The 26,038-nt window shown below is 40.7% G+C and overlaps 1 protein-coding gene across 1 annotated transcript in view; it reads left to right on the forward strand.

Annotated features, from left to right (window-relative positions):
* COL4A1 (collagen type IV alpha 1 chain) overlaps nucleotides 1–26,038 on the forward strand; it is a 218,906-nt gene that overhangs the window by 162,182 nt on the left and 30,686 nt on the right. The window contains exons 22-38 of the mRNA XM_034774844.1: nucleotides 1,287–1,370; nucleotides 2,806–2,876; nucleotides 5,676–5,867; nucleotides 7,361–7,529; nucleotides 8,452–8,544; nucleotides 8,654–8,758; nucleotides 10,866–10,963; nucleotides 11,191–11,341; nucleotides 11,969–12,082; nucleotides 12,529–12,696; nucleotides 13,861–13,950; nucleotides 15,959–16,111; nucleotides 20,550–20,648; nucleotides 20,741–20,830; nucleotides 24,189–24,328; nucleotides 25,667–25,793; nucleotides 25,874–25,954. Coding sequence (XP_034630735.1) covers nucleotides 1,287–1,370; nucleotides 2,806–2,876; nucleotides 5,676–5,867; nucleotides 7,361–7,529; nucleotides 8,452–8,544; nucleotides 8,654–8,758; nucleotides 10,866–10,963; nucleotides 11,191–11,341; nucleotides 11,969–12,082; nucleotides 12,529–12,696; nucleotides 13,861–13,950; nucleotides 15,959–16,111; nucleotides 20,550–20,648; nucleotides 20,741–20,830; nucleotides 24,189–24,328; nucleotides 25,667–25,793; nucleotides 25,874–25,954 — 2,025 coding nt within the window. The remainder of the gene's footprint in view (nucleotides 1–1,286; nucleotides 1,371–2,805; nucleotides 2,877–5,675; nucleotides 5,868–7,360; nucleotides 7,530–8,451; nucleotides 8,545–8,653; nucleotides 8,759–10,865; nucleotides 10,964–11,190; nucleotides 11,342–11,968; nucleotides 12,083–12,528; nucleotides 12,697–13,860; nucleotides 13,951–15,958; nucleotides 16,112–20,549; nucleotides 20,649–20,740; nucleotides 20,831–24,188; nucleotides 24,329–25,666; nucleotides 25,794–25,873; nucleotides 25,955–26,038) is intronic.

The raw sequence follows: 26,038 nt of genomic DNA on the forward strand, positions 1-26,038 counted from the left end.
CGCCGCTGCTCCCCCTCCCTCCCGGGTTTGAGAGCCTGGGAGGGAGGGCGAGTAGTGGCGCGCGAATCAGCTGTTTCGCGCGCCGTGGCAGCAGCAGCGGAGGTGATCTAGGGCGGACGGGGCACATTTTTAGGGGCGGCATTCTGGCGCCGGCCATGCCGCCCCTAAAAATGTGCGGCCCCAAGCACCAGCTTGTTTTGCTGGTGCCTAGAGCCGGCCCTGTCTACGGGCAGGCTTTTTGGCCAAACCCTCTGTAGTGCTGTATCTACTACTTTCCTTCATCCATTATTTTACCAATATGTTGCTTTTAGAGATTTCTGCTTTTGTTACATTGTGGCTGGGTGTGCTCAGCCTAACTTGAGTAGGGAGACTTCTAAAAAACCAGTGTGTTTTTGAGTGACAACATCAAAAGCTATTGAAAATAAAGATTTAATTTATTCTATAGTACAGTGGTTATTTTATAGGGTGAAGTATAGAAAACTAGAAAGATTGCAGCACTTTGCTGAGAAACAGTCTCCATTGCAATGCTCTTCTCAACTGTAATTTTCTTACATATATTTACCTTCAAGTTCCATTTCCCTGTCTGCAATGCCAATTGCCTTTGCCCTCTGATCCGTAGTGATCTTGCTTTCTCAAATGCATTGATATGTCCAAATTCATTTCTTTCTCAAGGATAAAACGTTACTTTTCTCACAGAGCAGGTCTCCTATCCTTCTAATCAGCAACAAAGCATCCCACATTTTCCTCCTCCTGGCCCTTTCCTTTGCTTGGGTTCAGAGAAAAACAAGGGCTGAACTCTGTAAATGGATATGGCTCTGTTGATTTTAGCAGGGCTGGTATAAATCTGCAAAACACCACTGAAATCAATGGGTTTGCCCCCATTTACACCAGGAGAGAATTTGGTCCCAAAGTCTCTTTGCAGTCACTGTTTTTCCAAACCCACAAAATCTATGTGAGTTCCAGAGTCCCCATTTTCCCCCTTTTATCTAATTTTGTTTTTAATCAGGCACATACTACACTAGTTCTTGTTTGTTCCCTCTTCAGTCAGATTATCTTTTCCCCCTTCCCATTAATAAAGTTTTACACATCAGTATTGTCACACAAAAAGGAATTTGAAGTTTTTTTAAAAAGACAATTAAAATTTTTAAATAAATTTGCTCATAAAATTGATTTAAGAATTTGGCTAACAAATTTACTTTCTCTCAATCAACGTACAATGTCTCGAGGGTGTTTTCTTCTTAAAGGATCTGCTTGTAGTCCTCTTAAATCTTTTTTTATTTTTGCAGGTGATAAAGGTGATGGTTGTGCCTTTTGTGATGTATCTGGGCTTCCTGGACATCCAGGGCCACAAGGGCCACCGGGTCCACCAGGTAAAAACCAAAATCTATACAAACAAACCAGAATCACAACTCTGCATCTGTATGTGTCATAAATTAATATTTTTCCACTAATCGACTCATTCCTGAAAATAATGAAAGAGCAGGATTTTCCATAATGCTCGGCAGTGGCCTAACTCTGCTTCCATTGAAATCAACAAGTGTTTTACTATTGCTTTCAAAAGGAGCAGAACTCAGACAACTCTGAGCCCTTTAGAAAGCCTGACCTAAATGTTGTTTTCCCAAGGATTATGAAAGGGCAATCTGAATTTGAAAAGGCTTTGTCAATAATCAATAGCTATATGTAGTATTTTTTCTTCATTAATCTTTCTCTTGGTGGTGGGGACTTGACTGGTTTTCAGTAGGACTTCAACCGGAATCATCCTGCTTTTAAAGTTTGCAACCTAGAAATTGCACATGCTCAGAACTGTGCTGAGATCTGATACTGAATTGAGTTATTAAGGCCAGATCATGGTTGACCCTGACACAGCAACTTAGTTTTCTCAGGGGGGAGTAAGACTTTCTCTTTCATCCCATGGGCATCATGGTGTTGAGATGGCTTAAAGGATCCTTTTGTAGTATCGGGACCTATGATTTTAATAAAATTATTTTTTCTTGAAAAATACATTGCTTGCCTTTAAGTGATTTTAACCTCCCCCCATGTTTTCAGATTATTATATTCATGGAAATATTTTAAATACTATTTTATATCCATTTATGATTTTACAGTGAATTTTGATTTATAGGGCCAAATTCTGGTAGAAACATGGGCAGCCACCAGAAGAAATTGTGTTCGGTAGAGGGGCTGCTGGATAAAAATTAACCTTTTCTATTTAAATCCCTCTGTAAACCTAAAAAGTGACGGCTCTACAAACAATATGTAATGAGAGCCCTAGAGAGGTGTCATTTTTATGACACATTTTTATGTACTCTGACCTAGCGTTAAGCTCTAATCACATCCCTGGTCTCCAGTCTACTGCTGCCAAACAGAAATTATCAGTCTAGAGAATAATTGCTGTCTGTCAGAAAATAGGTACATATGAATAATGCTTTTGTATTATATGTGTGCACTGTGTCAGTGTTTGGGAGGTGATGAAACAGAATGAAAATTCTGTGGTGGTTCAGTGAATTGCAGTCTGGAAATGGCAGTTCCAGTTAATGGGCTGAATTCAGGGCATGCTGCCCAACTTATGTAATTGAGTTGTGTGCTATGTATCTTCTTTCCAGGCCTCATGCACATATACTGGGTTAGATCCTGAGCTCCGTTATGCCCAGGCAACTTCATTAATTTCAGTAGAGTTGCATGGGTATAACTGAGGGCAGAACTGGGCACCATTTGAGAAAGACCTCAGAGCCTCTAAAACACAGGAAGCTATTATGTACCCATATCTATAGTACATATTGTTTTATTTTTCATATTCTTTTTAAGGCTTTCCAGGACAGCCAGGAGCCAAAGGAGACAGGGGTGTGCCTGGACTCAAAGGTCTTGAAGGGGTTCCTGTAAGTAAATGTTTTTCAAATGTTTCATATTTATTTTCTGTTAGGCATGTCACAGGAGACACTCAGTGCTACTGTGTAGTAGCCCCATTAACTGATGCTAAAGAATTAGGTGGTAGTGTGGTTTAGTTATGGGAGGAGAAAAGCTTGTAGAAGTAAGTTGCAGTAAAACTGCACTTAGCCACTGCATGACCTCAAGAAAACAGTTGGCCTTATGGCTCAGTCAGCTAAGTGGTACATTTGGATAAGAAGCAGGACTTTACCTGAATCAGATGCCAAATCTGTTCTGACTGTTCCTTTCGTGTTGCAGAGGAGGTTTATAATGACTATTTGGTATTGTGTGTTTACATGTATGTGTAGTACAGCACCATCTAGTATAATTTCATTGTTGTTAAAATATATTATGCAATATATTTTAGCAATTTGTCTAAACTAGGGGAAATATGTAGTATATTGTACCAAATGTGATTTCTAAATAGCTACAAAATAAAAGAAGTGGTTTAGAAAGAATAAAGGAAGGTTAGAAAAGCAAATTGCATCTTAGTAGTGCCGTTACTCAGATTATCAGCTTCCAGGCCCCGGGGCCCCACAGGGGCCCCCACGAGAATATAGTATTCTATAGTATTGCAACTTTTTTTTTTTATGGAAGGGGCCCCCGAAATTGCTTTGTCCCAGGCCTGCTGAATCCTCTGGGCGGCCCTGATCAGCTTTAAATATTGCTGCATTATAATATAGCTTTTGACACTGGGAGCCAAATTCAGCCCAGATGTGAGTGGACTGAACACTTACATACAGGCTATTTTGGCCTGATTTATCGAAAGCTAGGTCTTTTTGGTGATATTTTATCTGTGTTTAAATTGCTCATGGGAAACCAAATGACATCATCATGCTGTTTAATTTACAGTAATGTAAATGGGATCTGTTGGGGAGGAGGGAAATAGCAAAATGGATTCTCTACTATTTGTAATCATTTCTTGAATAACATAGCATAATCTTTTACTGTGGATATTGCTAAACCTTTACATCTCTTCCTTCTCCTTTAGTCTCCTTTCACCCCTCTCTTCAAACAAGGATTTGCTGGTATCCTGGATGCTTTTAACTTTGTTTTGCTTGGAAAAGTTAAAACAGATTCATTAAACAGCTGGTGAGTTAGCTTTTAGTTTAGCTTAGATAGGCTAGAGAGTGCCCAGCTTGGCAGGCTCACATTGCTGGAGGCCATGCCTGATCCACCACCCACTAAATCCAATGGAAAGATTCCTATTGATTTAGGAGGGGTGCTGGTTCAGGTCCGAAGGGTGGAAGCACAGCGTATATTAGCAGGAGGAGTTTCCCTTTGAAGTTTTCACTCAGCTTCACTTCCCTGGTGACTTGGACCCTTTCATTTTTCTTTTTCAATTAGAGAAAATGATTCCATGAAAGAATTATACATAGGTTCAGGATAATATGTAGGGGGCTATAACAATGGGTGGAAGCCCTTTAAATACAATTCGTTCATTAAATTGTAAGCTGTTCATCGGCGGAACTATGTTTTCCTTGGATAGCTCAAATAAAACAAGGTAGACAAGGAGAATGTAACATTCATCATGTAATAATTAGCCTTTACTCTTGTTTCATTAGCTAGATTTACATAAATGGTAGATGGAATTTAGTAGACAATTTGTTAGGATCTGTGAGAAAAGTGTGTGTGTGTAAGTACTACAGGGATAAGAATGATTTGTAATGTATTGTATATTTGTTCACTGATTTTTTTGAAAATAAAAACAAAAATTAAAAAGAAACAAAATGCTCTACTGGGAGCTGGCATTGACAGATAAAAGCTCTTGATTTGGCCTTTCTGAAACAAACTGTGGCTAGGAACTCCTGTTGATCTAGGGGAAGAAAGAGAAGGAAAAATGACTTCTAAGCAAGAACAAAAAAAATTCTCTTGTGGTGTTTCCTGGGGTAGCATTATAAGGCACCTTGCTACCATCTGCCCTTAGCATGAGGAAGCCTTGCATTTGCTTGCTGAGGGTCAGCTCCCCAACTCCACCAGTAATGGGCAACACAAGCACTCTCCACCAGGCGTACTCAGGCCCCACTCTCTCTCTACAGGTTAGCGATAGGTAAGCTCCAACCATTGAGGCCTCTAAGTGTCCTCCTGGAGTGACCAGCCCCTGGTTCACTGGACACACAGAGAATTCACAAATTTGCTACTCCCAAAGGAATAGCACACCCCACTTTACCAGTTTCATCTCAGGAGCACCACTCTGCTCAACTCACAGCACTTAGATTTGTTTATAGTGAAAACAAGTATAAGCTTATTTAACAAAGAACAGAGATTCAAGTAAGAGCAAGTAGGTAGAAGTATTGGAAACAATTGGTTACATACAAAATCATAATATGCTTGTTATCAAACCATAACTTGAGGAACGGCTATATTAAGAATTACTAAATTATCTTGACATCGAGGCCTTATAGAAGGTGAACTCTGAATCCTTATGGTCAATATATGAACAATTAGAGTACCATTTTCAATAACATGGCCTTTAGTTCCTATTCAAACAATTAATACAAACATTCAGAATTAGAAAACTGTAGAAGCTAGTAAGGAGACCAAGAAAGAAAAGTTTCTGTTATGATGGCCATTATCAGTTAATTCGCATTCTCTGTCCTGGCAAATCCACTCTTTTTGCTTACTGTTCAGTGTCTGGGATGAACGTTAGGGGGGTTTTCTTTACACTTGAAGATTTTTTTTCTTTTTGGCTGGGAAAAAGAATGCATTGAATAGGCATTGAATGGTGCTGGAATTGTGTATAATTTCAGGGTTCTCCAGGTGTGCGAGGACTGATTGGTAGCCCAGGAGCAAAGGGAGAGCCCGGAGATATTTACTTTGATTCTAATATAAAAGGTGATAAAGGAGATCCTGGATTCCCAGGGCAACCAGGTGTTCCTGGAAGAGAAGGAAGGCCAGGGAGAGATGGCCTGCCAGGTGTCCAGGGCCCTAAAGGGGCATCGGTATGTGTGTGTCTACATTTTTGCATGCTATCTTCTAGTTCACTAATTATATGTAGTTGTTATATAATATGCAGTTTATGTTTACTTGTCTCATTCTTTGGGCCAAATTCTCACACCCCGACTCATTTGAGTAGAATCCTTACTCCTCAACGGAGGATTTCATTGGGACTGCTAAGGGTATAAGAATGAGGCCCATACTACTAAACAGCTAAGAATGTTTGCATGATGGTAGTGTCACTGAGCTACATTCAGGCTCTGAGTATATGCTATGGGAGTAAGTAAGGCTTACTTAAATGGTGTGGCCTGGTACCTGGGAATAACCAGACCTACTTGCCCTATTGCTTCCTCCCCAGAACTGTGGTGAATGGGCAGAGCTGGTTCCATTTCCCTTCCCCAGAAAATTGCTGGCAAGATCATGGGGGTAGTTGTAGACCAGCAATAAATTACTACCCCCGGGATCAAGGAGAAAGTAGGGGAGGCACTGTGACTCAGAAATGTGTCTCTGAGTCACAGTCTCTCTCAGGGCTTATCCTGGGCAGGTGCAACTTACCTGCAATACTTTGGTGAGGGCTCTGCTGATAGTCAGAATCTAGCCCATTGTTCAAGGAATGTTCTTCTTCTGATCGAGTTATGATGTGAAGAGCTCACAGTCATTTTCACAGCAGCCACTTCCAATATCTGTAGCTAGATTTGTCACTGCAGTTTTGGGAAGCTTGAATGCCATATTTTCTTGCCTTTTAGAAAATATCTGTTAGCGACATTTGGCATATAATTTACTTTAAGCTTACCTGTTTTGTCTCATAAATGCACCTGATGGACAGGGTGCTGGCTCTAGTTCTGTCCTGTCCCTATTCTGATGTATCCTGTAGAGTAAGAACCAGCAAACTGTAATTTCAGAGAATCCAAAAGAGGAAAAATGGTTCTGAATGCCCCACATATGCTTTTATTTTATATTTTATTCTATTTGAGGCATTTAGCACAGAACTCTAAACTGGATTCACTTTTCTTGCTACAATTTCCTATTTTAAATAATAGAAATCATCCAAAAATTGGAATTCTGTATTTCTGAAATTTTCTGGGTTTTTATTTCTAAAATCCAGATATTTCCTTGAAGTCAGTTACTATTTTATGGTGCTGATTCTGGGACTGTATAAATCAACATTCCGTGGTTTAAATCCTAGTTGGAAATGATGGTGTACTCATCAGAGAACTGGTCATTAAATGACCCCTTCACTGCATTCTGCAACAGGTGTAGCTTCCAAGTGCTCTTCCATATGAGACCCAATCTTGCTTCCAATGAAGTCAGTGGTAAAATGTCCATTGGCTTCAGTAATGCAAACTGGAGCCCAAAGAGTACATTGCAATGAATCCAGTCTAGAAGCCACAAAATCATAGATGAATCTGACAAAGACTAGTAAGCTTTTCAGATCACTTGTAGGGCATTATTAGTGTGAGAGGTACTGTAAATATTACTGCTTTTTTCCTAAAATTAGGGTACAATTGGGCTGAAAGGAGAACGTGGTCCCCCTGGCTCAAGTGGATTTCCTGGGGTACGTGGTGAAAGAGGCCAGCCTGGTCTTCCAGGGGTAGGACCTGCTGGACCAGCTGGTGACAAAGGAGATAAAGGCTTTCCAGGAAACCCAGGTGGACCAGGCCGTCCAGGTAACACACTAGATACTGAGAGGGGGGAAATGATGTTTTCTCTTTAACAGGTACATGTGTCATAGGAAATTGAGATAGATGGGATCTATTAGGTCATCAGCATTTGTTCCTTACAGTGTATTTTGCAGCCCTGAATGCTTACAGATAGTTTCCTTACAGAGTCTCCCAGAACAAAGCCAGGAGATCATTAGTCCCTTTTGTGTTAACGTAACTCTTCCCACTCCACTGGGCACAGGCCTGTGCAAGGGTTACTGCGTAAACTGCCCCACTCCAGGAGAAGCCCCAGGAGATGTCGTGATTCTCACCCTGTGGAGTTACTATTCCTGTTCTGCTCCCTCTTGATCCTGAGGGGTAGTAATTTGGGGCTGGTCCATACCTTGATACCCTCACTCACAAGAAATCCTACTGTAGTTACCAGGACTATTCAATGTGAGTAAGGGTGTAAGAATCTCGATGCACTGGCCTGAGAACAAGGATACATGCAGCCAAGCATCTGCACATTTCCCACACACTCCACACCCATTTATGTGCCCAAAACCAATATCTGATTAACCCACACAGCTTTGTAAGGGTATTTTGTACACACACATACCCTTTACTCCTTTCCACTGGCATGTCATTTAAGTCACAGTCTAGCCCTTTGGCACTGGTGCACCTGTGTCAGTGGGTCTTGGTGGGTTCACATGGCAGATACAGATTTGTGGCAGTCAAAACGACAGCCAGAATTCTTTGGGTTTCATGTATTTCTTTCATGCTTGGGCCTTTTTCATCTTCCAATCAGTGCACTGGAGATGAGTAGTAAAAACATGAAAACAAAAACCAATGGGCATCTCTAGTACCTCAGAATATATACACCTCCTTGTGTATTAATACATTTGCCTTTTTACTTGCAAGTATTGATTCATCAACTTTACCTTTCTAGGGCCGAAGGGTGAAGCAGGACAAGTCATTCCTCTGCCTGGTCCCCCAGGGTCAGATGGTCTCCCAGGGCCACCTGGCTTCTCTGGAATCCAAGGTACAATTATCTCTTGAATTTTCTCTCTGTTGCTAGTAAGGATTTCCCACCCCCCAAAGTTGTTTTTTGCATAAGTGCTTAATGTACTGTGTCTGTCTTGTTTTCAAAGGTGACAGGGGGGATCCTGGGATTCCAGGAAAACCTGGACTTCCAGGAGAAAAAGGTGCTATTGGGCAGCCAGGAATAGGATTCCCTGGGCCTCCTGGCCCTAAAGGTAAGAAAACTACACAGTAACAAGTCCTTGGCCATATATGTCTGTCTCTTAGGCCTTGTCTACACTGGGGGGGGGGGGAATTGACCTAAGATACACAATTTCAGCTACGAGAATAGCATAGCTGAAGTTGACGTATCTTAGTTCAACTTACCTCGCGTCCTCACAGCGCGGGGTCGATTGCCGCGGCTCCCCCGTTGAATTTGCTTCTGCCTCTCGCCGAGCTGTGAGTTCAGCAGTCGAGAGGAGAGTGATCGGGGATCGATTTATCGTGTCTACACTACACATACCCTTACTATCGTATGGAAGATATACTTCGTAGCACTGCTCTCACTCTTTCAGTGCTGGATTGTGACCCAGCATTGTGAAGCCAGGGTAGAGAGTAATGGCAAATAACCCCCCTTTCCTCAAATCCCCATGTGCATTTGCATTATTGCTCACTTTATTGTGAATCCAAGCTGCATATCTGTTATCTGAATAGCAGATGGGCTGGAAGGAGTTGTCAGGCTATCTGGAGATACTCAAGGGCATGAGTACCAACCTCAGGGCAGAGTGCGAAGAAGCAGGGCACAAACCCCAAATTGGTTGTGAGTTCTATACTCAGATTTCACCAACTAAGTATCTCACCTCAGGCACTACAACAGCATAAACATGGAGTCACAGACAGTCCCCTTGGGTACTCCAGTCTACCTTGCCACCCAGGCAAGCTTACCTTTGTGATAGATGGTCCCTTACCCCAAAAATCACAACAATGTTCAGTTTATTCCCGGTCCCAAAGGACTGGTCACTTATCCCAGGTCAATTGTATGTTAGATCCCACACAGAAGACAACGCTTGTAGCCAATCCTATAATAAATTTAATAAAGATTTATTAGCTAAGAACAAGAAATGAGAGAGTTATTCACAAGGTTAAAGCAAACAACCATACACACAAATGATTTACAGGCTTAGGTTCCAAAAGATGATACAAATTTCTATAATAAGCATCCTCTATATGTCTTTTGGGCTAAATGTCTCAGGATTCCTTGCTTATGCTTAGAAATCTGGCCCTCTCAAGGTCAAAGCAGCATAGTGATAGCACCAGTTTCTTCTTATCGGGGATGTTTGTTCCCTTCCCCCAGAGTTCAAGCTGTCTCTGCTTCATAGAGGGGGAGGGGACACGGGAGGGAGCAATTAACCAAGTGTTTTGTCCTCTGATGTTCCACAATGGTTTGTCTGGTATCTATGGACCTTCTTTTGTTGGGCAGGAGATAACACCTCCTATAGTGAACCAGTATTTCATACTTGGTAATGCTTCTCTCCTGACTGTGGGGGTTTACAGCTTCAGAGCAAATACTCAAATATTACCTTATAACATGAGATAGAGCTATTATAAGTGGCATGAGCTGGCACCTGGTCTGCCAGCCACATGGAAGTTCTAAAGGGGAGGGAAATGGGCAGGGCTCTGGTTCCACCCACATCTGACTCATCAATTAGTGGATCTGGAAGTGAGGAAATAAGTTGCATCCATTAAAGGGCTGCAGTAAATTGCTTTACTCTCAGCATAAGGAGCAAGAAATGAATTATGTCTCATAGTTGCAACTCCTTCCCCGAGTTCCTCCTTGAGCAGCACAGCTATGCACCACCCCTTGTCAGGGACTGAACCTCAAAGCTGAATCTAGCTTTTTGTGTGGAAAAGGAGATGCATTTATGATTATGCAAAGCAGACTAGTGCTCTGTGAGGTCTACTTTAAATGACCCACAGAAGTTCAGAAAGTTTACTAGAATGCATTCTTTCCTTTAAAGAAGGCATGCTTTTTCTAAATGAGGTGAACCTGTGCAAATATTAATTCAACATCAGTCATTAAATATATATATATATATTACTTCATTCACCCAAGACAAAATCCTGCAAGGTGCTGAGCACCCTAAACTCTATTGAAGTCATTGAGATTTGGGAGTTCACAGCCCCTCACAAGAGGTGCTCAGCCCTCACAAGTTTGGCATTTGAGGAGACCGACTTGACCCTGTTTAATAGCTCTCTGTGTGAGTGTGAATAGTTCATTTAAAAGGCAGAAGAAACTTTAAGGTTAACTTACTGAGACCCTGATTATGTGTGTTTGTTTTGTAGGTTTCCCAGGTCAGCCTGGCACATCAGGTCAGCCAGGGGCTCAAGGGCGTCCTGGCTTTGATGGTTTACCAGGCACACCAGGTTTACCTGGTCAAAAAGTGAGTGTTTGCAGTTTACGTTGTTCTTTTCAATTACTATTTGTGTTATCAACAATACAGAGCTGTTGCTGGTACTAAGAAAAGTATAGTAGGCCAACTCTTCATCTGGAGTAATTTAGCATATATCCAGAGAAGGACGGTATGATGATCTGCCTCCCAATTGCTTAATTTAAAAACACTTAATTTATTGTATATTGACTCCTAATCTATATTATTTGCACCTTAAGGGTGACCCTGGAGTGGGTCTCCCGGGTCCTAAAGGATTACCAGGCCCACAGGGCCCAGCTGGCTTCCCTGGAGAAAAAGGAAATGCTGGTTTGCCTGGCTTACGAGGAGAGCAAGGATTTCCAGGTGTACCTGGTCAGCCAGGAATCCGAGGTAATTTTAAAAAATCAAAGTTACAGCTCATTAGCATCAAGTATTAGGGGGTAGCCGTGTTAGTCTGTATCCACAAAAACAACAAGGAGTCTGGTGGCACCTTAAAGACTAAGAGATTTATTTGGGCATAAGCTTTCTTGGGTAAAAAACCTCACTTCTTCAGATGCATCTGAAGGTTATATCTGAAGAAGTGAGGTTTTTTACCCACGAAAGCTTATGCCCAAATAAATCCGTTAGTCTTTAAGGTGCCACCAGACTCCTTGTAGCTCATTAGTAGTAACATTTTTTACATTTTTTAAAAATAAATCTTAATGGTTGAAATTCACACCTGGGCAGAAAGCCAGCAAAAGACCTGTGCACCACTTAAACTTCCAGATATAATGTCCATTTCCCTTCCCTCTCTGCCTCCTTCCTGCCCACCTGGCTGTGCAGCCCTTCCTCTCCCCATTGCTTTTGGAACAGCCATTAAGAAAACACTAATGACTTAAATGATGCATAGGCCTTCTGCTGGCCCCTGGCGGGGGGAGGGGAGGATTTTGCTTAAAGTGCCTATCTACTATCTGCACCAAGCAAGCTAAAAAAGTAATTTGGCAAAATAATTGGATTATGCTTTATTTTTCCCGGTAGGTGACCCAGGTTCAGCTGGATTACCAGGTTCACAAGGTCCCCCAGGTGTGGCAGGAATAGGCCCTCCAGGGCCCCCCGGACCTGCAGGAGGACCAGGGCCACAGGGACCAAAAGGTGATACAAAATACTTGCTGGTTTTGTGTGTTCTTCCTTTTTCATTTATATCTGGAATCAATTTTATGGATCTTATGGGCATTAATATGGGGGGAAGTGGTAGGCTGCTTTTATAATATTTTCCAGCCTTTTAAAAGTGTAAACTCCGTGGATAAGAATCTTTAGAAAACCAGAACGTCATCAGGCTTCACCTCTGTGACCTAAAACTGAAGGCTTCCTCACTAAATCTCTGCAGGCTGCACATACCAGCTGATGTAGCAGATTAAAAATAGAAATGGATAAGTTATATTATGAGGACTTTTTCACTTTGTTTTCCTCTACTAATAAAGAAATGTGCTTTGTTTTCCACAAGATGCACAATTACAGAACATATTTGTACTTTATACTGTAATCTGACTAATAAAGTCCTATGTGCTCTATTAAGAGTTGGGTTTTTTTCCCTGTAGGATTTCCTGGAACAAAGGGAGAGAGGGGCTACCCAGGTATCCCAGGACTAGATATGCCAGGACCAAAAGGAGATAAGGGTAGCTCTGGCCAGAGTGGACTACCAGGTCTGGTAGGTTTACCTGGCGCACCTGGTCCACAAGGAAAAGGTGGACTTCCAGGCTTTCCAGGTATGCATTTTTGCTTTCAGAAAATTAATCATTTGTTTTTTTTGACTGTTTCAAATACCAATAGTAAATTAAATATCTGTTTTTTTAAGTAAGCAAAACAAATTAAGAATAGTCTGTGGAGAAAACAGTATCTATCTTTTTTATTAAATCATAGTTGTGTCAAATTCTGTGTCATTATGCTACTTAGTTGTATGCCTTTCATTGCAGTTAGGATTTGATTCCGAAAGAGTCTGAGTACTCACGCTCTGATCCAGCAAAACACTTAAGCACATGCTTAACTCTAAGCATATCCTTAAGTGTTCTGGTGGATTGGAGCTACATAGCTTTCAAGGTTAAGCCCTTAAATTGTGGCTAAGGATCCACCTTTAAAAAACAAATGATACTGCTGTTCTGTCAGACTCATCCCTGATGATTAGGCAGTGTTTGATCTCAATAAAACAAGTATTAATCTGGAGCAATTGTATTGTAACTGCAACTGAGATTAGCATCTGACCCTCCATCTCATTACTTTGGAATTTTAAGGAACTGTCAAGAACTCTCTATTTTGGATTGATCTGGAGTCTCTACTTTTCATCTATTTTTTTTACTGTTTCTTTCTCTAGCAATTTGGTTCTGAGATGTGATTACTAATTTAACTGCCTCACTGCAAACTATTTTAACAGCCTACTGGGCTTGCCATGTATATGATATTATATATAAAACACACCTGGCAAACAAACTGACAGGACAGAGCCCATAATTCTGGGTTAGCTTATTTTGAGTGGGATGGATGGGATTTAAATATTTCAGGTGGGTTCAGTCATAAATTTGAAAATAAAATACAATAAAAGATTCTGGGAATCCTGTGCTAACAATTTTAAAAAATCCAACTGTATTTCTTGACCAGATTACTCTGTCAGAGTAATTATATATATATATAAAAATATATAAATATTATAAAAATTTATATATTTAAATGGAATTTGTTAAGAGAGTATACTTGGATGATTAGCTTTTGTTTTCTGAGACCTAAGAAACATATGTTGTTTACTAGACATATTACTTACTAAATTTTTATTAATGAATAATATAATGCAATACAGGCAGCAAGTCATTCAATTTCTGTTACATATTTTATTTTAGTCAATTACATTTCTATTAAATATTATTTTGCTTTGGTTTCAGGCATCAAAGGAGAAATGGGAGTTATGGGAACCCCTGGAATCCCAGGTGCTCCCGGGCCACTAGGAAATCCAGGATTACCGGGTGAAAAAGGTAGGAATTTTTGACAAATGAAGATCTAGCGAGAAGTCATTAAAAGAGATTGCCTCCAATTAGAATGTGAATCTAAAGTCATTTAAAAAAAAACACGATGGGTTTCGACATTCAAGGAGGACAGAATATTGGAGTCAGGATCTGCATGTTATATTGAGTTCCTGTTTAGCATATTTACAATGTTAATGGAAGTTTAAAACTTTTATCTAAGATATGATATAGTCATTAAAGCAAAAGACACTGATCCAGGGGCACCAGAACTGGGGGGGCCAAAGGGCCATGGCTCTCCCACTTTTTGAAAGTTGATTGGCCTGGGCCGTCCTCTTTTCACCCAGTGCCCGGTCCCCTGCCCCTCCTCATCCCCCCAAGACCCACCTCCCAATCACGCCAGAAGCTGGACCCAGGTCAGGGTAAGAGCCGCGTAGGCAGCTATGGGGAGCCACAGACCCTCCACCTGCCCTGGGTGCGGTGTCTGGGGAGCAAGGACATGGGCTGGGGGCTGCTGTCGGTCCCCCCTATCCCGGGTAGGTGGAGGGGCCCGGGCTACCTGGCCAGACTCCGGCTTCCGGCTTCACCGGGGGGTGAGGCCACACAGGGGCCCCCTCCCCCACTTTTAGGAAGACTCCATCGCCCCTGCACTGAGCCACTGAGAGCACGGAATCTAAATGTATTATAGACACTGATTTATTAAGCTCAGTTTTCATCCTTAATAGGCCATTCCTGTCCTAAAATACTTAAATTGGCACCTCAGCATGAATATGCATCAGTCTGAGCATCTATTTATGGGGTAGATGCCCTACACCTTTATGTAAAACTCCACAAGAAATGAACAGGTTTTATAGAAGTTTTAAATTTGTAAAAAAGTGGCAGGAGTCTGGTTTTACCCCCTCCCTGTTAGCAAGTATTAGAACCCTGCAGGGAGCTGCTGATTGGTTCCTGCTCACTCACTGTTGAAGACATGGCTCATTAACTCCACCCTTGATAGAAAGGCAGGTGGGAGCCAGACACTGGGGCTGAGAATTCCTAAAGAAGGAACCAGGGCATGACCACACTAAGAAAATAAGTGTATTTTTGACATGTGTTAACAGGTCAAGATGAAACATAGACTCCACCACTACGGTTTACCATGACTAGCTAACACATGTTAGAAGTGAAACTGTCTTGGCTACACTATGATTCTAACATGTTAAAAATACATCTTTTATTTTCCTAGTGAAGACAAGGTCTTGGAAATAGCCATGTCTGGGGAGGAGGTGTGGACTGAAGTGTATGTTGTTTTGATTTGAGTGGCCTTGTTAGCAAAACTGGACACCAAGAATAGGATGCACTAAGCCAGAGGTTTTTTTCCATGCCAGAGCAGGGTAAGGACCAGCCAGATCAGGGAGAATTCAATAGAAATTATGCTAAAAAATATAGAATTTAAAGGAGAGTTAAATCCTTCCTATAGGTTGTTCTAGCCATCCCATAGGATTCTGTCATTAAATTTGCCTAGGTGGCTTTAAAAAAAAATGTAGAAAGATTGTCATTAAATTCTATAAGACTTTGCCATGGGGGTGTTACAATAAAGAGCCCCCATTTGAAAATTGGCCACATTGTATCTGATGGAAGGGGTTGGAGAGGGAACGACAATAACAGAAGCTTCCTTCCAACCCCAATCCCATTCTGCTGGGACAAGGTAGGTGGAAAAGTGGGAGGGCCACACCACCTGAAAGGTGCAGTGATTTAAACATCCTTCCAGGCCACTTCCTTAGGCAGGGCTGCTGTGGAGCCTGGTCATAAATTAAAGCAGCTTTCTGGTTGGCAGAACTCAACCTCCCTTGCAACACAGCTACCCCCATGGGAACATGGAGTAAAAAATGCCCCATCCTGTCCCTGTGGAGGTAAATCAGGCTCCCCTGACCTTGGTACACTTAGCTCGCAGTTTGAATTAGTAATTACTTTGTTTTGCACCTATCTGTCACACATCATACGTTACTGTGGTGTTCTATCCGGTATTCTCTCACTACAGGTACTTCAGGTTTTCCAGGTACGCCAGGGCCACCAGGTGATACTGGTTTCAAAGGGAGTAAAGGTGAAGTAGGTCTACCAGGAGAACCAGGAACCATAAGGGAAACGGACATGGAAAATATGAAAGGCCAAAAGGGAGACCCAGGAGAAAAAGGTAAACTTTTATCTTTACATTTGGATAAGTACTGATCTTTATCTATTATGTATTAAAGGTACATGCTTAGTTAAAGGTGATGCTTACTGTTTGTCCTCTGTTACATCTTGGTTTTAGAAAGCCAGCTTTCAAAAATCAAAATCTAGGAGCTTCACATAGCCAACTAAATATTTATCTCCAAGTTTATTCAACACTCCCTAGGGAAAGGTGTCATTCTGGTATACAGTGGCAAATTTAAAAGTTTTCTACTGGTTTGTGGGAAATCAGTGGTTCTACCAATCATTTTTTCTCATTTTAAGCACATCCTTAGGAGAAAAAAGTATCTCTTGAATCAGCAGAATCTCTCACAACAGAAGAAACATTTTAAGTGTGTCCACAGTAACCGCAATAGCTGGTCAGAAAATTTAAACCTTTATTCTTGAAAAATATTGAAACCTCAAAGTTGTTTTCCTTTCAAAGGTTTTGAAACAGACCCAATTTTTTGCTGTTTTTTTAATGCATTTTTTTGTTAATTTTTTTATAAAAATCATTATCAAAATGATTATTGACTTTTTGGTTTTAACGCTAATTCATTTTTCGGTAAATTAAAACTTTCAGTGATCTTTTCAGTAACCTTTTCAGTTGGGTAAAAGGCACCATATTTTTTTTTTAATAATGAAATCTTTCAACAATGTTCATTGAAAAAATTCAATTTCAAACTAAAGCCATTTTTCAACAAAGCTTCTTGTTTTAAAAATTTCAGTAGCTACTCTCCAGCATCCTTATTAAGACTAACTTATTGTATGATGCTAACAAGAAGTGAATCAACTAACAAAATATAAAGGTAAAAAAATCTAATTCAGAGTGATCCTTTCGTCTGGGTTTCTCGATATGTGCTGTTTTCTCCGTTTCTCTCTCAAGGCTTGTCTTCACTACCCGCCCGGATCGGCGGGTGGAAATCGATCTCTCGGGGATCGATTTATCGCGTCTCGTTGGGACGCGATAATTGATCCCCAAATCGACGTTCATACTACATCAGCCCAGGTAGGAGTAAGCGCCGTCGACGGGGGAGATGCAGCGGTCGATTTGCCGCCGTCCTCACAGCGGGGTAAGTCGGATCAGATATGTAGAATTCAGCTACGCTATTCCCGTAGCTGAATTTGCATATCTGAAATCGATCCCCCTCTCCCCGTAGTGTAGACGTAGTCTAAGATTATCAGTTCCTTTGGAACTATCTTCATTTTGTGTTTTGCAAAGAGAAATGGTGCACAGGATAGTGGCTATGGCTTAGAAGCAGAGGCACTACACTTATGTATGGACAATAGCATAAGGGGGCTCTTAGACGAAGGTCTAAAGTTAGGTAAATCAAGGTAACAGGGGCTTTCACATTTGAGCCAACACAGAGGTCACTCAAGCAGCCTCTTGTTCACAGACAGATCCCACAGTTACCTGCTTAGAAGGCAAAATAGTCACCTCAGTCATTCATGTTGCAACCTGACACTGTCTGGTGTCTCATTATACATTAACATAATTAATAACACTGGTCTACAATTTTTGAGAAGTCGTCTGCTTCAGAGATAAAATGTGCTATTTATTATGTATTTTGATGTGCTGAATTCAAATATAACAATTAAAACAACTGATTGGCTACTGTTTCTAAGATATTTAAGTTTTTACATTTTATGTCTATGTATATTGTGTAGATAGTAGAGTTTTAATCATAAATTGTAAACCTAGGTCTTTTCATGTGTTATTGGTTGCTTTACATGATAATATTTCACCTGTCCTGTTTATGTAACACTTTAAAAATCAGCAAAAGGGTTCTATAAATGAAATTGATTATGAAACAAAAGGCAAAAAACTATTATGTACATAGTTTAGTCCTATTCAGTGTCTACTCGGTGCTTCTTGGCTTGTCTCTTGTATTCATTAAATGGAGCATCTCTTGTCACTGTCCAGCAATAGTCTGCAAGCATTGATGGGCTCCATTTGCCCTGATAGCGTTTCTCCATTGTTGCAATGTCCTGGTGAAATCGCTCGCCATGCTCGTCGCTCACTGCTCCGCAGTTCGATGGAAAAAAATCTAGATGAGAGTGCAAAAAATGTATCTTTAGTGACATGTTGCAACCAAGGCTTTTGTATGCCTTGAGGAGGTTTTCCACCAACAACCTGTAGTTGTCTGGCTTGTTGTTTCCGAGAAAATTTATTGCCACTAACTGGAAGGCTTTCCATGCTGTCTTTTCCTTGCCACGCAGTGCATGGTCAAATGCATCATCTCGAAGAAGTTCACAAATCTGAGGACCAACAAAGACACCTTCCTTTATCTTAGCTTCACTTAACCTTGGAAATTTTCCACGGAGGTACTTGAAAGCTGCTTGTGTTTTGTCAATGGCCTTGACAAAGTTCTTCATCAGCCCCAGCTTGATGTGTAAGGGTGGTAACAAAATCTTCCTTGATTCAACAAGTGATGGATGCTGAACACTTTTCCTCCCAGGCTCCAATGACTGTGGGAGTGGCCAATCTTTCTTGATGTAGTGGGAATCTCTTGCACGACTATCCCATTCGCAGAGAAAACAGCAGTACTTTCTGTATCCAGTCTGCAGACCAAGCAAGAGAGCAACAACCTTCAAATCTCCACAAAGCTGCCACTGATGTTGGTCATAGTTTATGCACCTCAAAAGTTGTTTCATGTTGTCATAGGTTTCCTTCATATGGACTGCATGACCAACTGGAATTGATGGCAAAACATTGCCATTATGGAGTAAAACAGCTTTAAGACTCGTCTTCGATGAATCAATGAAGAGTCTCCACTCATCTGGATCGTGAACGATGTTGAGGGCTGCCATCACACCATCGATGTTGTTGCAGGCTACAAGATCACCTTCCATGAAGAAGAATGGGACAAGATCCTTTTGACGGTCACGGAACGTGGAAACCCTAACATCACCTGCCAGGAGATTCCACTGCTGTAGTCTGGAGCCCAACAACTCTGCCTTACTCTTGGGTAGTTCCAAATCCCTGACAAGGTCATTCAGTTCACCTTGTGTTATGAGGTGTGGTTCAGAGGAGGAGGATGGGAGAAAATGTGGGTCCTGTGACATTGATGGTTCAGGACCAGAAGTTTCATCCTCTTCCTCTTCCTCTTCTGACTCAAGTGAGAATGATTCTGGTGCATCAGGAACCGGTAGTCCTTCTCTGTGGGGCACTGAGCGTATAGCTGATGGAATGTTTGGATAATGCACAGTCCACTTTTTCTTCTTTGACACACCTTTCCCAACTGGAGGCACCATGCAGAAGTAACAATTGCTGGTATGATCTGTTGGCTCTCTCCAAATCATTGGCACTGCAAAAGGCATAGATTTCCTTTTCCTGTTCAATCACTGGTGAAGATTTGTTGCACAAGTGTTGCAGCATATGTGTGGGGCCCACCTCTTGTCCTGATCTCCAATTTTGCAGCCTAAATAAAGGTGATAGGCTTTCTTAACCATAGTGGTTATACTGCGCTTTTGTGATGCAAAAGTCGCTTCACCACAAACATAGCAGAAGTTATCTGCACTGTTCACACAAGTACGAGGCATCTCTGCTCACTTTGGCTAAACAGGAATGTGTCCCTTTGCAAAATCAAACACTGACAAATAAGAGAGCACGACACTGTATGATTTCTAGAGCTGATATAGGGCAATTTGTTCAGCAGAGTGATGTAAGCTTCGTTATGATTGCGTCATCCATGACTTCTAGGAATAACATGATGCAATTCATATCATGTATGACGCAATACCAGCTTCAGATTGCATCATTCATTGTTTTGCCTAAAAAGCAAGTACTGTCCAAACCCAGTCATAGATTTATTCATAGATCCAGTCAAAGATGTATTTTAGTCATTTCAGGTTTAAATTGAGATCCCTTCCCTTTATAACTCACTTATCCTCTGCCATTCCCAAGTCAAGGGTCGTATATACTGACCCAATAGCATATCTTGAAAACTAGAGCCAATCAACAATTTTAAGCATCATTTTCGTTCTCAGTGACCCAGAATTAGTCATGTTTGACTACATTTATTTCAGAAGTATTTTGACTGTAGAGCAGTGTAATAGGATACTAGCTTTCTGCTAGATGTCTCAAATACATTTATCCATTCTGAATGTATTATGTTTCTTTTCATGCTCTATTTCAAGCTATATCCTGCCACATACATTACAAAAGAAACTGAATACTGCGATTGTGTGCACTAACAACAAAACTGATTTTGGTTACATATACGTAGTTGGTGTGCTAGATAACTCTTACAATGTTACTGCACTACATCTGACGTTTGAATTCATCCATTTCCTTGTTTAGTAGAGAGAAGTGACAACTGTGAAGATTCTCACAATGCAGGATTTGCCTATTACTTTACATGTGAGAGTAAAATTAATGAAAGAATTGAAAATTAGTTTTGTTTTGTTTTTTTGGTATCCAGGACAAGAAGGACCAATAGGAGAAAAGGGAAAAACAGGGGATTATGGTGTACCAGGAATGCCAGGGAAGGATGGTGAACCTGGCTTCCCAGGACTTCCAGGTATGTTTGCAGCTTTTTATAAATGTAACTGGCACAGACTTTTGTAATCCTTGTTAACTAATGGAACTTGTAACACTTTTCATTGTTCGTAGGACGAAAAGGTGATCAAGGCCCTCCAGGATACCCAGGTGACCCAGGATTTCCAGGACAAAAAGGGTCAATTGGAGAAATGGGTTTGCCAGGTACCACACGGTCTGAACTTAGCTTGTTGAGATATCATCTTCACAAAGATATGTGTCAAAAGTGGCCGGTCAAAATAATGAAGGAAACAGATCTTAAAATATTTAGGGATAGATTGAGCCTTTAACCAATAGCTGTGTCTCCCCAGGAGAGATGCCCAGGAAGGAATTGTGACTGAGTCCTCCTCCTTACTTCAGAGGGGAATAACTTCCCTCAGCTGGGTGCAGGTTACATCCCACCTCATGCTGCCTCAGATAAAAAGTTCAGAGATTTGGGAGAAGAAGAATTGGAATGATTTATCCCTTTCGTGTCCTCAAGCTATAATTAGGGTTGGAAGGATTAGATTTTTCTTGGAAAATAGATAAATGTCGATTTCACCAGTCGACAGTCCAGGCTCTACTCACTGATTACTCAGCACTGTCGCACACTACTCCTGTTCTCCTCCTCTGCCTGGAATCGACGTGGAAAGGCTCCACATGGTGTAGGGAACTTATTGCCCCTTGTGCTCCTGTGTCTGGCCACATTCTGACCCTTGAACCCCTGAAGTTAAAAATAATTATTGTTAGTGCTCAGTCAAAGAAGATTTTCTTGTTAAACTATGTTATTTGCATAGATTGGATAACAGAGAGGATGCTGTCCTTTCGCCACTGGTTTAAGTATGGCCCAAGTCAGTAGTGACCAAGGCTATGTCTAGGCTTATGGTGGAGTGGAGTGTACATACTTTGCACGCCCCTCTCACGTGGGTATAAATAGCAGTGTAGACAGTGAGGCACTGCTTAGGATATGTATGTACCCTACACAGCTCTCTACACACCAAAGCAATGCCTCCCCCATCTACACTGCTATTTTTAGCAGTGTAATGTCCCATGTTGGAGACTTTCCTCATTGCAGTGAAAGACTCCTGCAGTGGGGAAAGGCTCCAGCAACTCCCCACTGCTGGAGTCTTTTCCCGCCACACGGAACTGCCAGAGCCTTTCTCCGGCACAGGGAAAGACTCTGGTAGTAGTGAAAAGTTCTGGCATGAATGAAGCAGCAGGGAAAGACTCTGGCAGTTCCCTGCTGCTGGAGTCTTTCCCTGCTGCCAAAGCCTTTCACTGCCACATGTAACTACACACCACAGTGTGGATGCAGCCTGCTTTTCACTGTGATATGTGGCTACATATACACTATGCTATGTGTTGCCACAAGGCCCAAAAGAAATTGCCATCTGACTTTCATTCAGTGTCCTTTGTGAAAAGAGTTGGTAGTCTCAGTTCAGATTTTAGTGGATAAGTAGATGGCTACATCATAGTCTGCACTATTGTTGGGAGTCTGAACAGAGAGACCAAGGACCCAAGGGACATGAAGACTTGAACCACCTTTCACCTCTAGAGGTGGCTCCTTCAGAAGATGGTTGTATTACATTGTTGTACAGTTGTAGATAGGATGTTGCAGTGCCCCTGCCTGTGCTGTAATTGTTCTATTATTAAATACAGAAGCTTATTTTTCAGCTCTGCCAACTGGGACATCTTTCTTGACCACCACAGTCATTTATTTTTCAAATGGGGAGTGGGGCAAACTGCCTTGTAAAATCTTGTAATATCTTGTAATATCTTCAGGTCAAAACAGTCTGTAATCATACTTGAATGTGGTATTTTCCTGTATTTGTTGACAAAGCTAAAAGGGCATGCAAGCATAAACATGTTATCTATTTTGTACATTATAGCAAAGGTTGACAGAATTCAATTTTTATTTTTTGATCATTTTGACAGGTAATATCGATGTTTATTTTTAAGCAGCTTTTTTTAGTTTTTTTATCCATTTAAATTTTCACAGTTGTGGGAAATTCTGGGGGTTCAGATCGTTGGACGGGATCAGACAATAATTATTTAATGACAATCGACATTGAGTTTCAAAAATTTAAAGCTTTATAATTGTTAAAACACAAATTGTCAACATCACAGTCAAAATATACAAAGTAAATATCCGTAAATTGAACTCTCATAATTTCTGAAGCAGCATCTGTAAATTTCCATTATTACTAATGGAAATATTTTTTGTTTGTTTGAGCGTGTTTGGTGAAATCGACATTTATCTATTTTCCAAGAAAAATCCAATCCTTCCAACCCTAATTATAGCTTGAGGACGCGAAAGGGATAAATCATTCCAATTCTTTTTCTCCCAAATCTCTGAACTTTTTATCTGATCCAAAACAGATTGTATATTTTAAAAAAAGCTAAGTTTGAAGAAGACAGTTTACCCAGAAAGTGTATCCAGAAAATTACATGATAGTTAAAATAAACAGCAAGGTTAGCTATTTTAGTGGTCACATTAAACCAGATGTCGTTAGGACTAACTCATATGCAGGAAATGAAGGTTGAATAACAATAGAATGACAATAGAGATTTACCAAACCACTTGGTAAAATATTTAGGATCAGATTCTTAGTTGATATCTGGCAGTGTAGGTCCATTGAATTCAACTGAGGATCTAACCTGGCATAGATCAGTGTAGCTCCACTGACTTCTATGGAGCTATGCCACCAGCTGAAAATCTGGTCTCCATGCCTTTGGTTTTCACTCCTACATCAATATTAAAACAAATCTCTTAAAATGAGTTCCCAAGTTCTGCATTCAAATCTCAGATCTGTGTATGAGGACAAACACTTCAGCACAATTACTTGTTTCAGGATCACAGGTGTAGGATTTGCACATACAATTCAGGCAGCCAGTTTTGAAAATGTTATGTATCTGTTATAGATTTTGTCATAAAGTTGGAATGCATCCAACTGTGATAGAAATGTGCTGTCCTAGTGACAGTCTCTATTTTTTTAAAATAGAGGAATGGGAGGAATGCATCTTAACAGGGAATCTTATCTCAGTTAAAATTGGCTATTTGTTAGTTCGCACTGCATGCTCTCTGGTTCTTATTGGCCCAGTTCTACATTTTCTCATATTTAGGAGCACACTATCACCTGAGTAGGCCAGTCGACCTCTCAGAGGCAGACTCTTTTAATTACTAAGTTGCTACTACACATGGTAGGTAACCTGGAAATCATTTTGGTTCCATTGACCAGATAGGTATATTACAAGTTATATTTGTCAGTTGCTCTTTATGGAAACCTGAATATTTTTTTGCATTTGGTTGTGTGCATGGCTAAATCATAGGCACACTTCTGAACATTTATGTATAATAAAACAGGGGAAGTACAAAAACAATTCACTTAGGTTCTTGTTATCTCTATTTACTAGATAGTACAGCAATTCACTTGTTTTCTAGTTCTAACATCCACAGTCGTTTCAAGGTAACATCTCAATAACAGATTTTTGTCTTTATTGCTGGGGTGCTACAGATTTAATATACTTTTTATTTTATTCTTAGGAACACCTGGAGAAAAAGGTGTACCAGGTGTGCCAGGCTCACAAGGTATACCAGGGTACCCTGGATTACAAGGTGCAAAAGGAGACAAAGGAGAGTCGGGTATTCCAGGGGTTGGCATTCCAGGTTCTCCGGGTGAGAAGGTATTTACAATCTAAAAAATGAATTGTCTCATTTCTAATAAGTACCTCAAAAGATTCCTTTGTTCATAAGTTATTCTGTTAAATTTCTATCTTAACATCTGAGTAGAAACTTCGTGTGTGTGTGTGTGTGTGTATAAAAGAGAGGCCTGGCGGTTAGGGACATGAGAGTCCTGGGTTCAAGTTCTTGCTCTACTATAGACTTCCTGTATGACCTTGGGCAAGTCACTAACCTCTCTGTGTCTCAGTCCCCCATCTATAAAATGGGTCTAAACTCGAGGTGGCTGGCAGTCTAAGTTCCAAAGCCAAAGAAACCAACAGAAGTCAACCCTCCCCAACCTTGGCATTGGAAACAGGAGATGATGATGGGTGTGTGTGTATGGAGGGCCTCATATACTCCATGGCACAATGGTACCAAATTTTGCGGCAGTGTTGATTTAGTCTATCTCCATAAAATAAAATAATTTACATCACTGAAAATGAAAGAAACAAACTCTTTAAAAATGACTGAGAAGATGCAAAACACATTACAGAAGCTCCCTGACTTACGCAAGTGTTCCATTCCGGAACGCCTTGCGTAAGTCGAATTTTGCATAAGTCGGGAACGTATCTCTGACAATCATGCAAAAAAAAAAAAAAAAAGCTTGCGGAACTTACAGAACTTTTTCCGTAAGTGCGGATTTCTGTAAGTTGGGTTTGCATAACCCGAGGAGCGGCTGTATACTAAAACATATCTGATTTCCCTTCCTTACAGGCATTTGAGGAGGTTAAATACATTAAAAGATTGTGAGCTGTTCAGATAATTTAGTAATGGGCACCATATATGTGTCATAGATCGACTTAATTCACACTCCACATATTCTGAAACGGGCTCTGTTGTTGGTTCACAAGACTTTTTGAAGGCAAATATTTAGAGTATCCTTTGAACTTTGGAGTAAAAATTATAAAATTAAACCCTGTGTATTTAATAGCAAACAAAGAATTTTGATAATCTGGACTTTGATGGTGACTAAATGCATGGGCAATAAAGAAGTTATGTGGGTAACTTATAGAAAATTGCAATCTTTATCACTGGAAGAAAAAAAAGATAAAAGGCCCCCAATGAAGTGTATAAGAAGGCTTCTAGTCATCTGTGCACTACATAAATAGAATGAATTAAGATAATTGTGTGTTTGTGAGCCTATAGGCTTCACTTAATTTAATCCTAAATAAAGAGGATGAAATTCTTTAATACGATGGTGGATATAATGGGGGGAAATTATGTAATATTGCAGAACATGATATGCCATTTTACCACATCTTAAGTGTGTGGCTTTTATTGTTTGCTTTTTTTTCCCATAGGGAGAACAAGGAAGGCCAGGTGTTCCAGGCTTCCCTGGTGAAAAAGGTGAAAAGGGTAGTGCAGGAATTGCAGGAATGCCTGGTCATCCAGGTCCCAAAGGATTACCTGGCATTGCAGGATATCCAGGCAAGTCCTAAAAACATTTAATGTAAAACTAACAAGAACAAATGTACAGTCAGTGAATCGAATCCTCTTGCTTTCTTTAGGCAGCCCAGGTAGCCAGGGAGAAAAGGGTGAAAAAGGACTCTCTGGTTTGGATGGCATTCCAGGTTTAAAAGGAGAACCAGGTAAAGAATCCACTTCATTTTTAAAAAGCACCATTTCAAGTGTGCTTTCTACTCTAAAAAGTGACTGAACACTTCTGTATTTAT

This window comes from Trachemys scripta, chromosome 1, assembly GCF_013100865.1.
Source record: "Trachemys scripta elegans isolate TJP31775 chromosome 1, CAS_Tse_1.0, whole genome shotgun sequence".
In the NCBI taxonomy this organism is placed as follows: Eukaryota; Metazoa; Chordata; order Testudines; family Emydidae; genus Trachemys; species Trachemys scripta.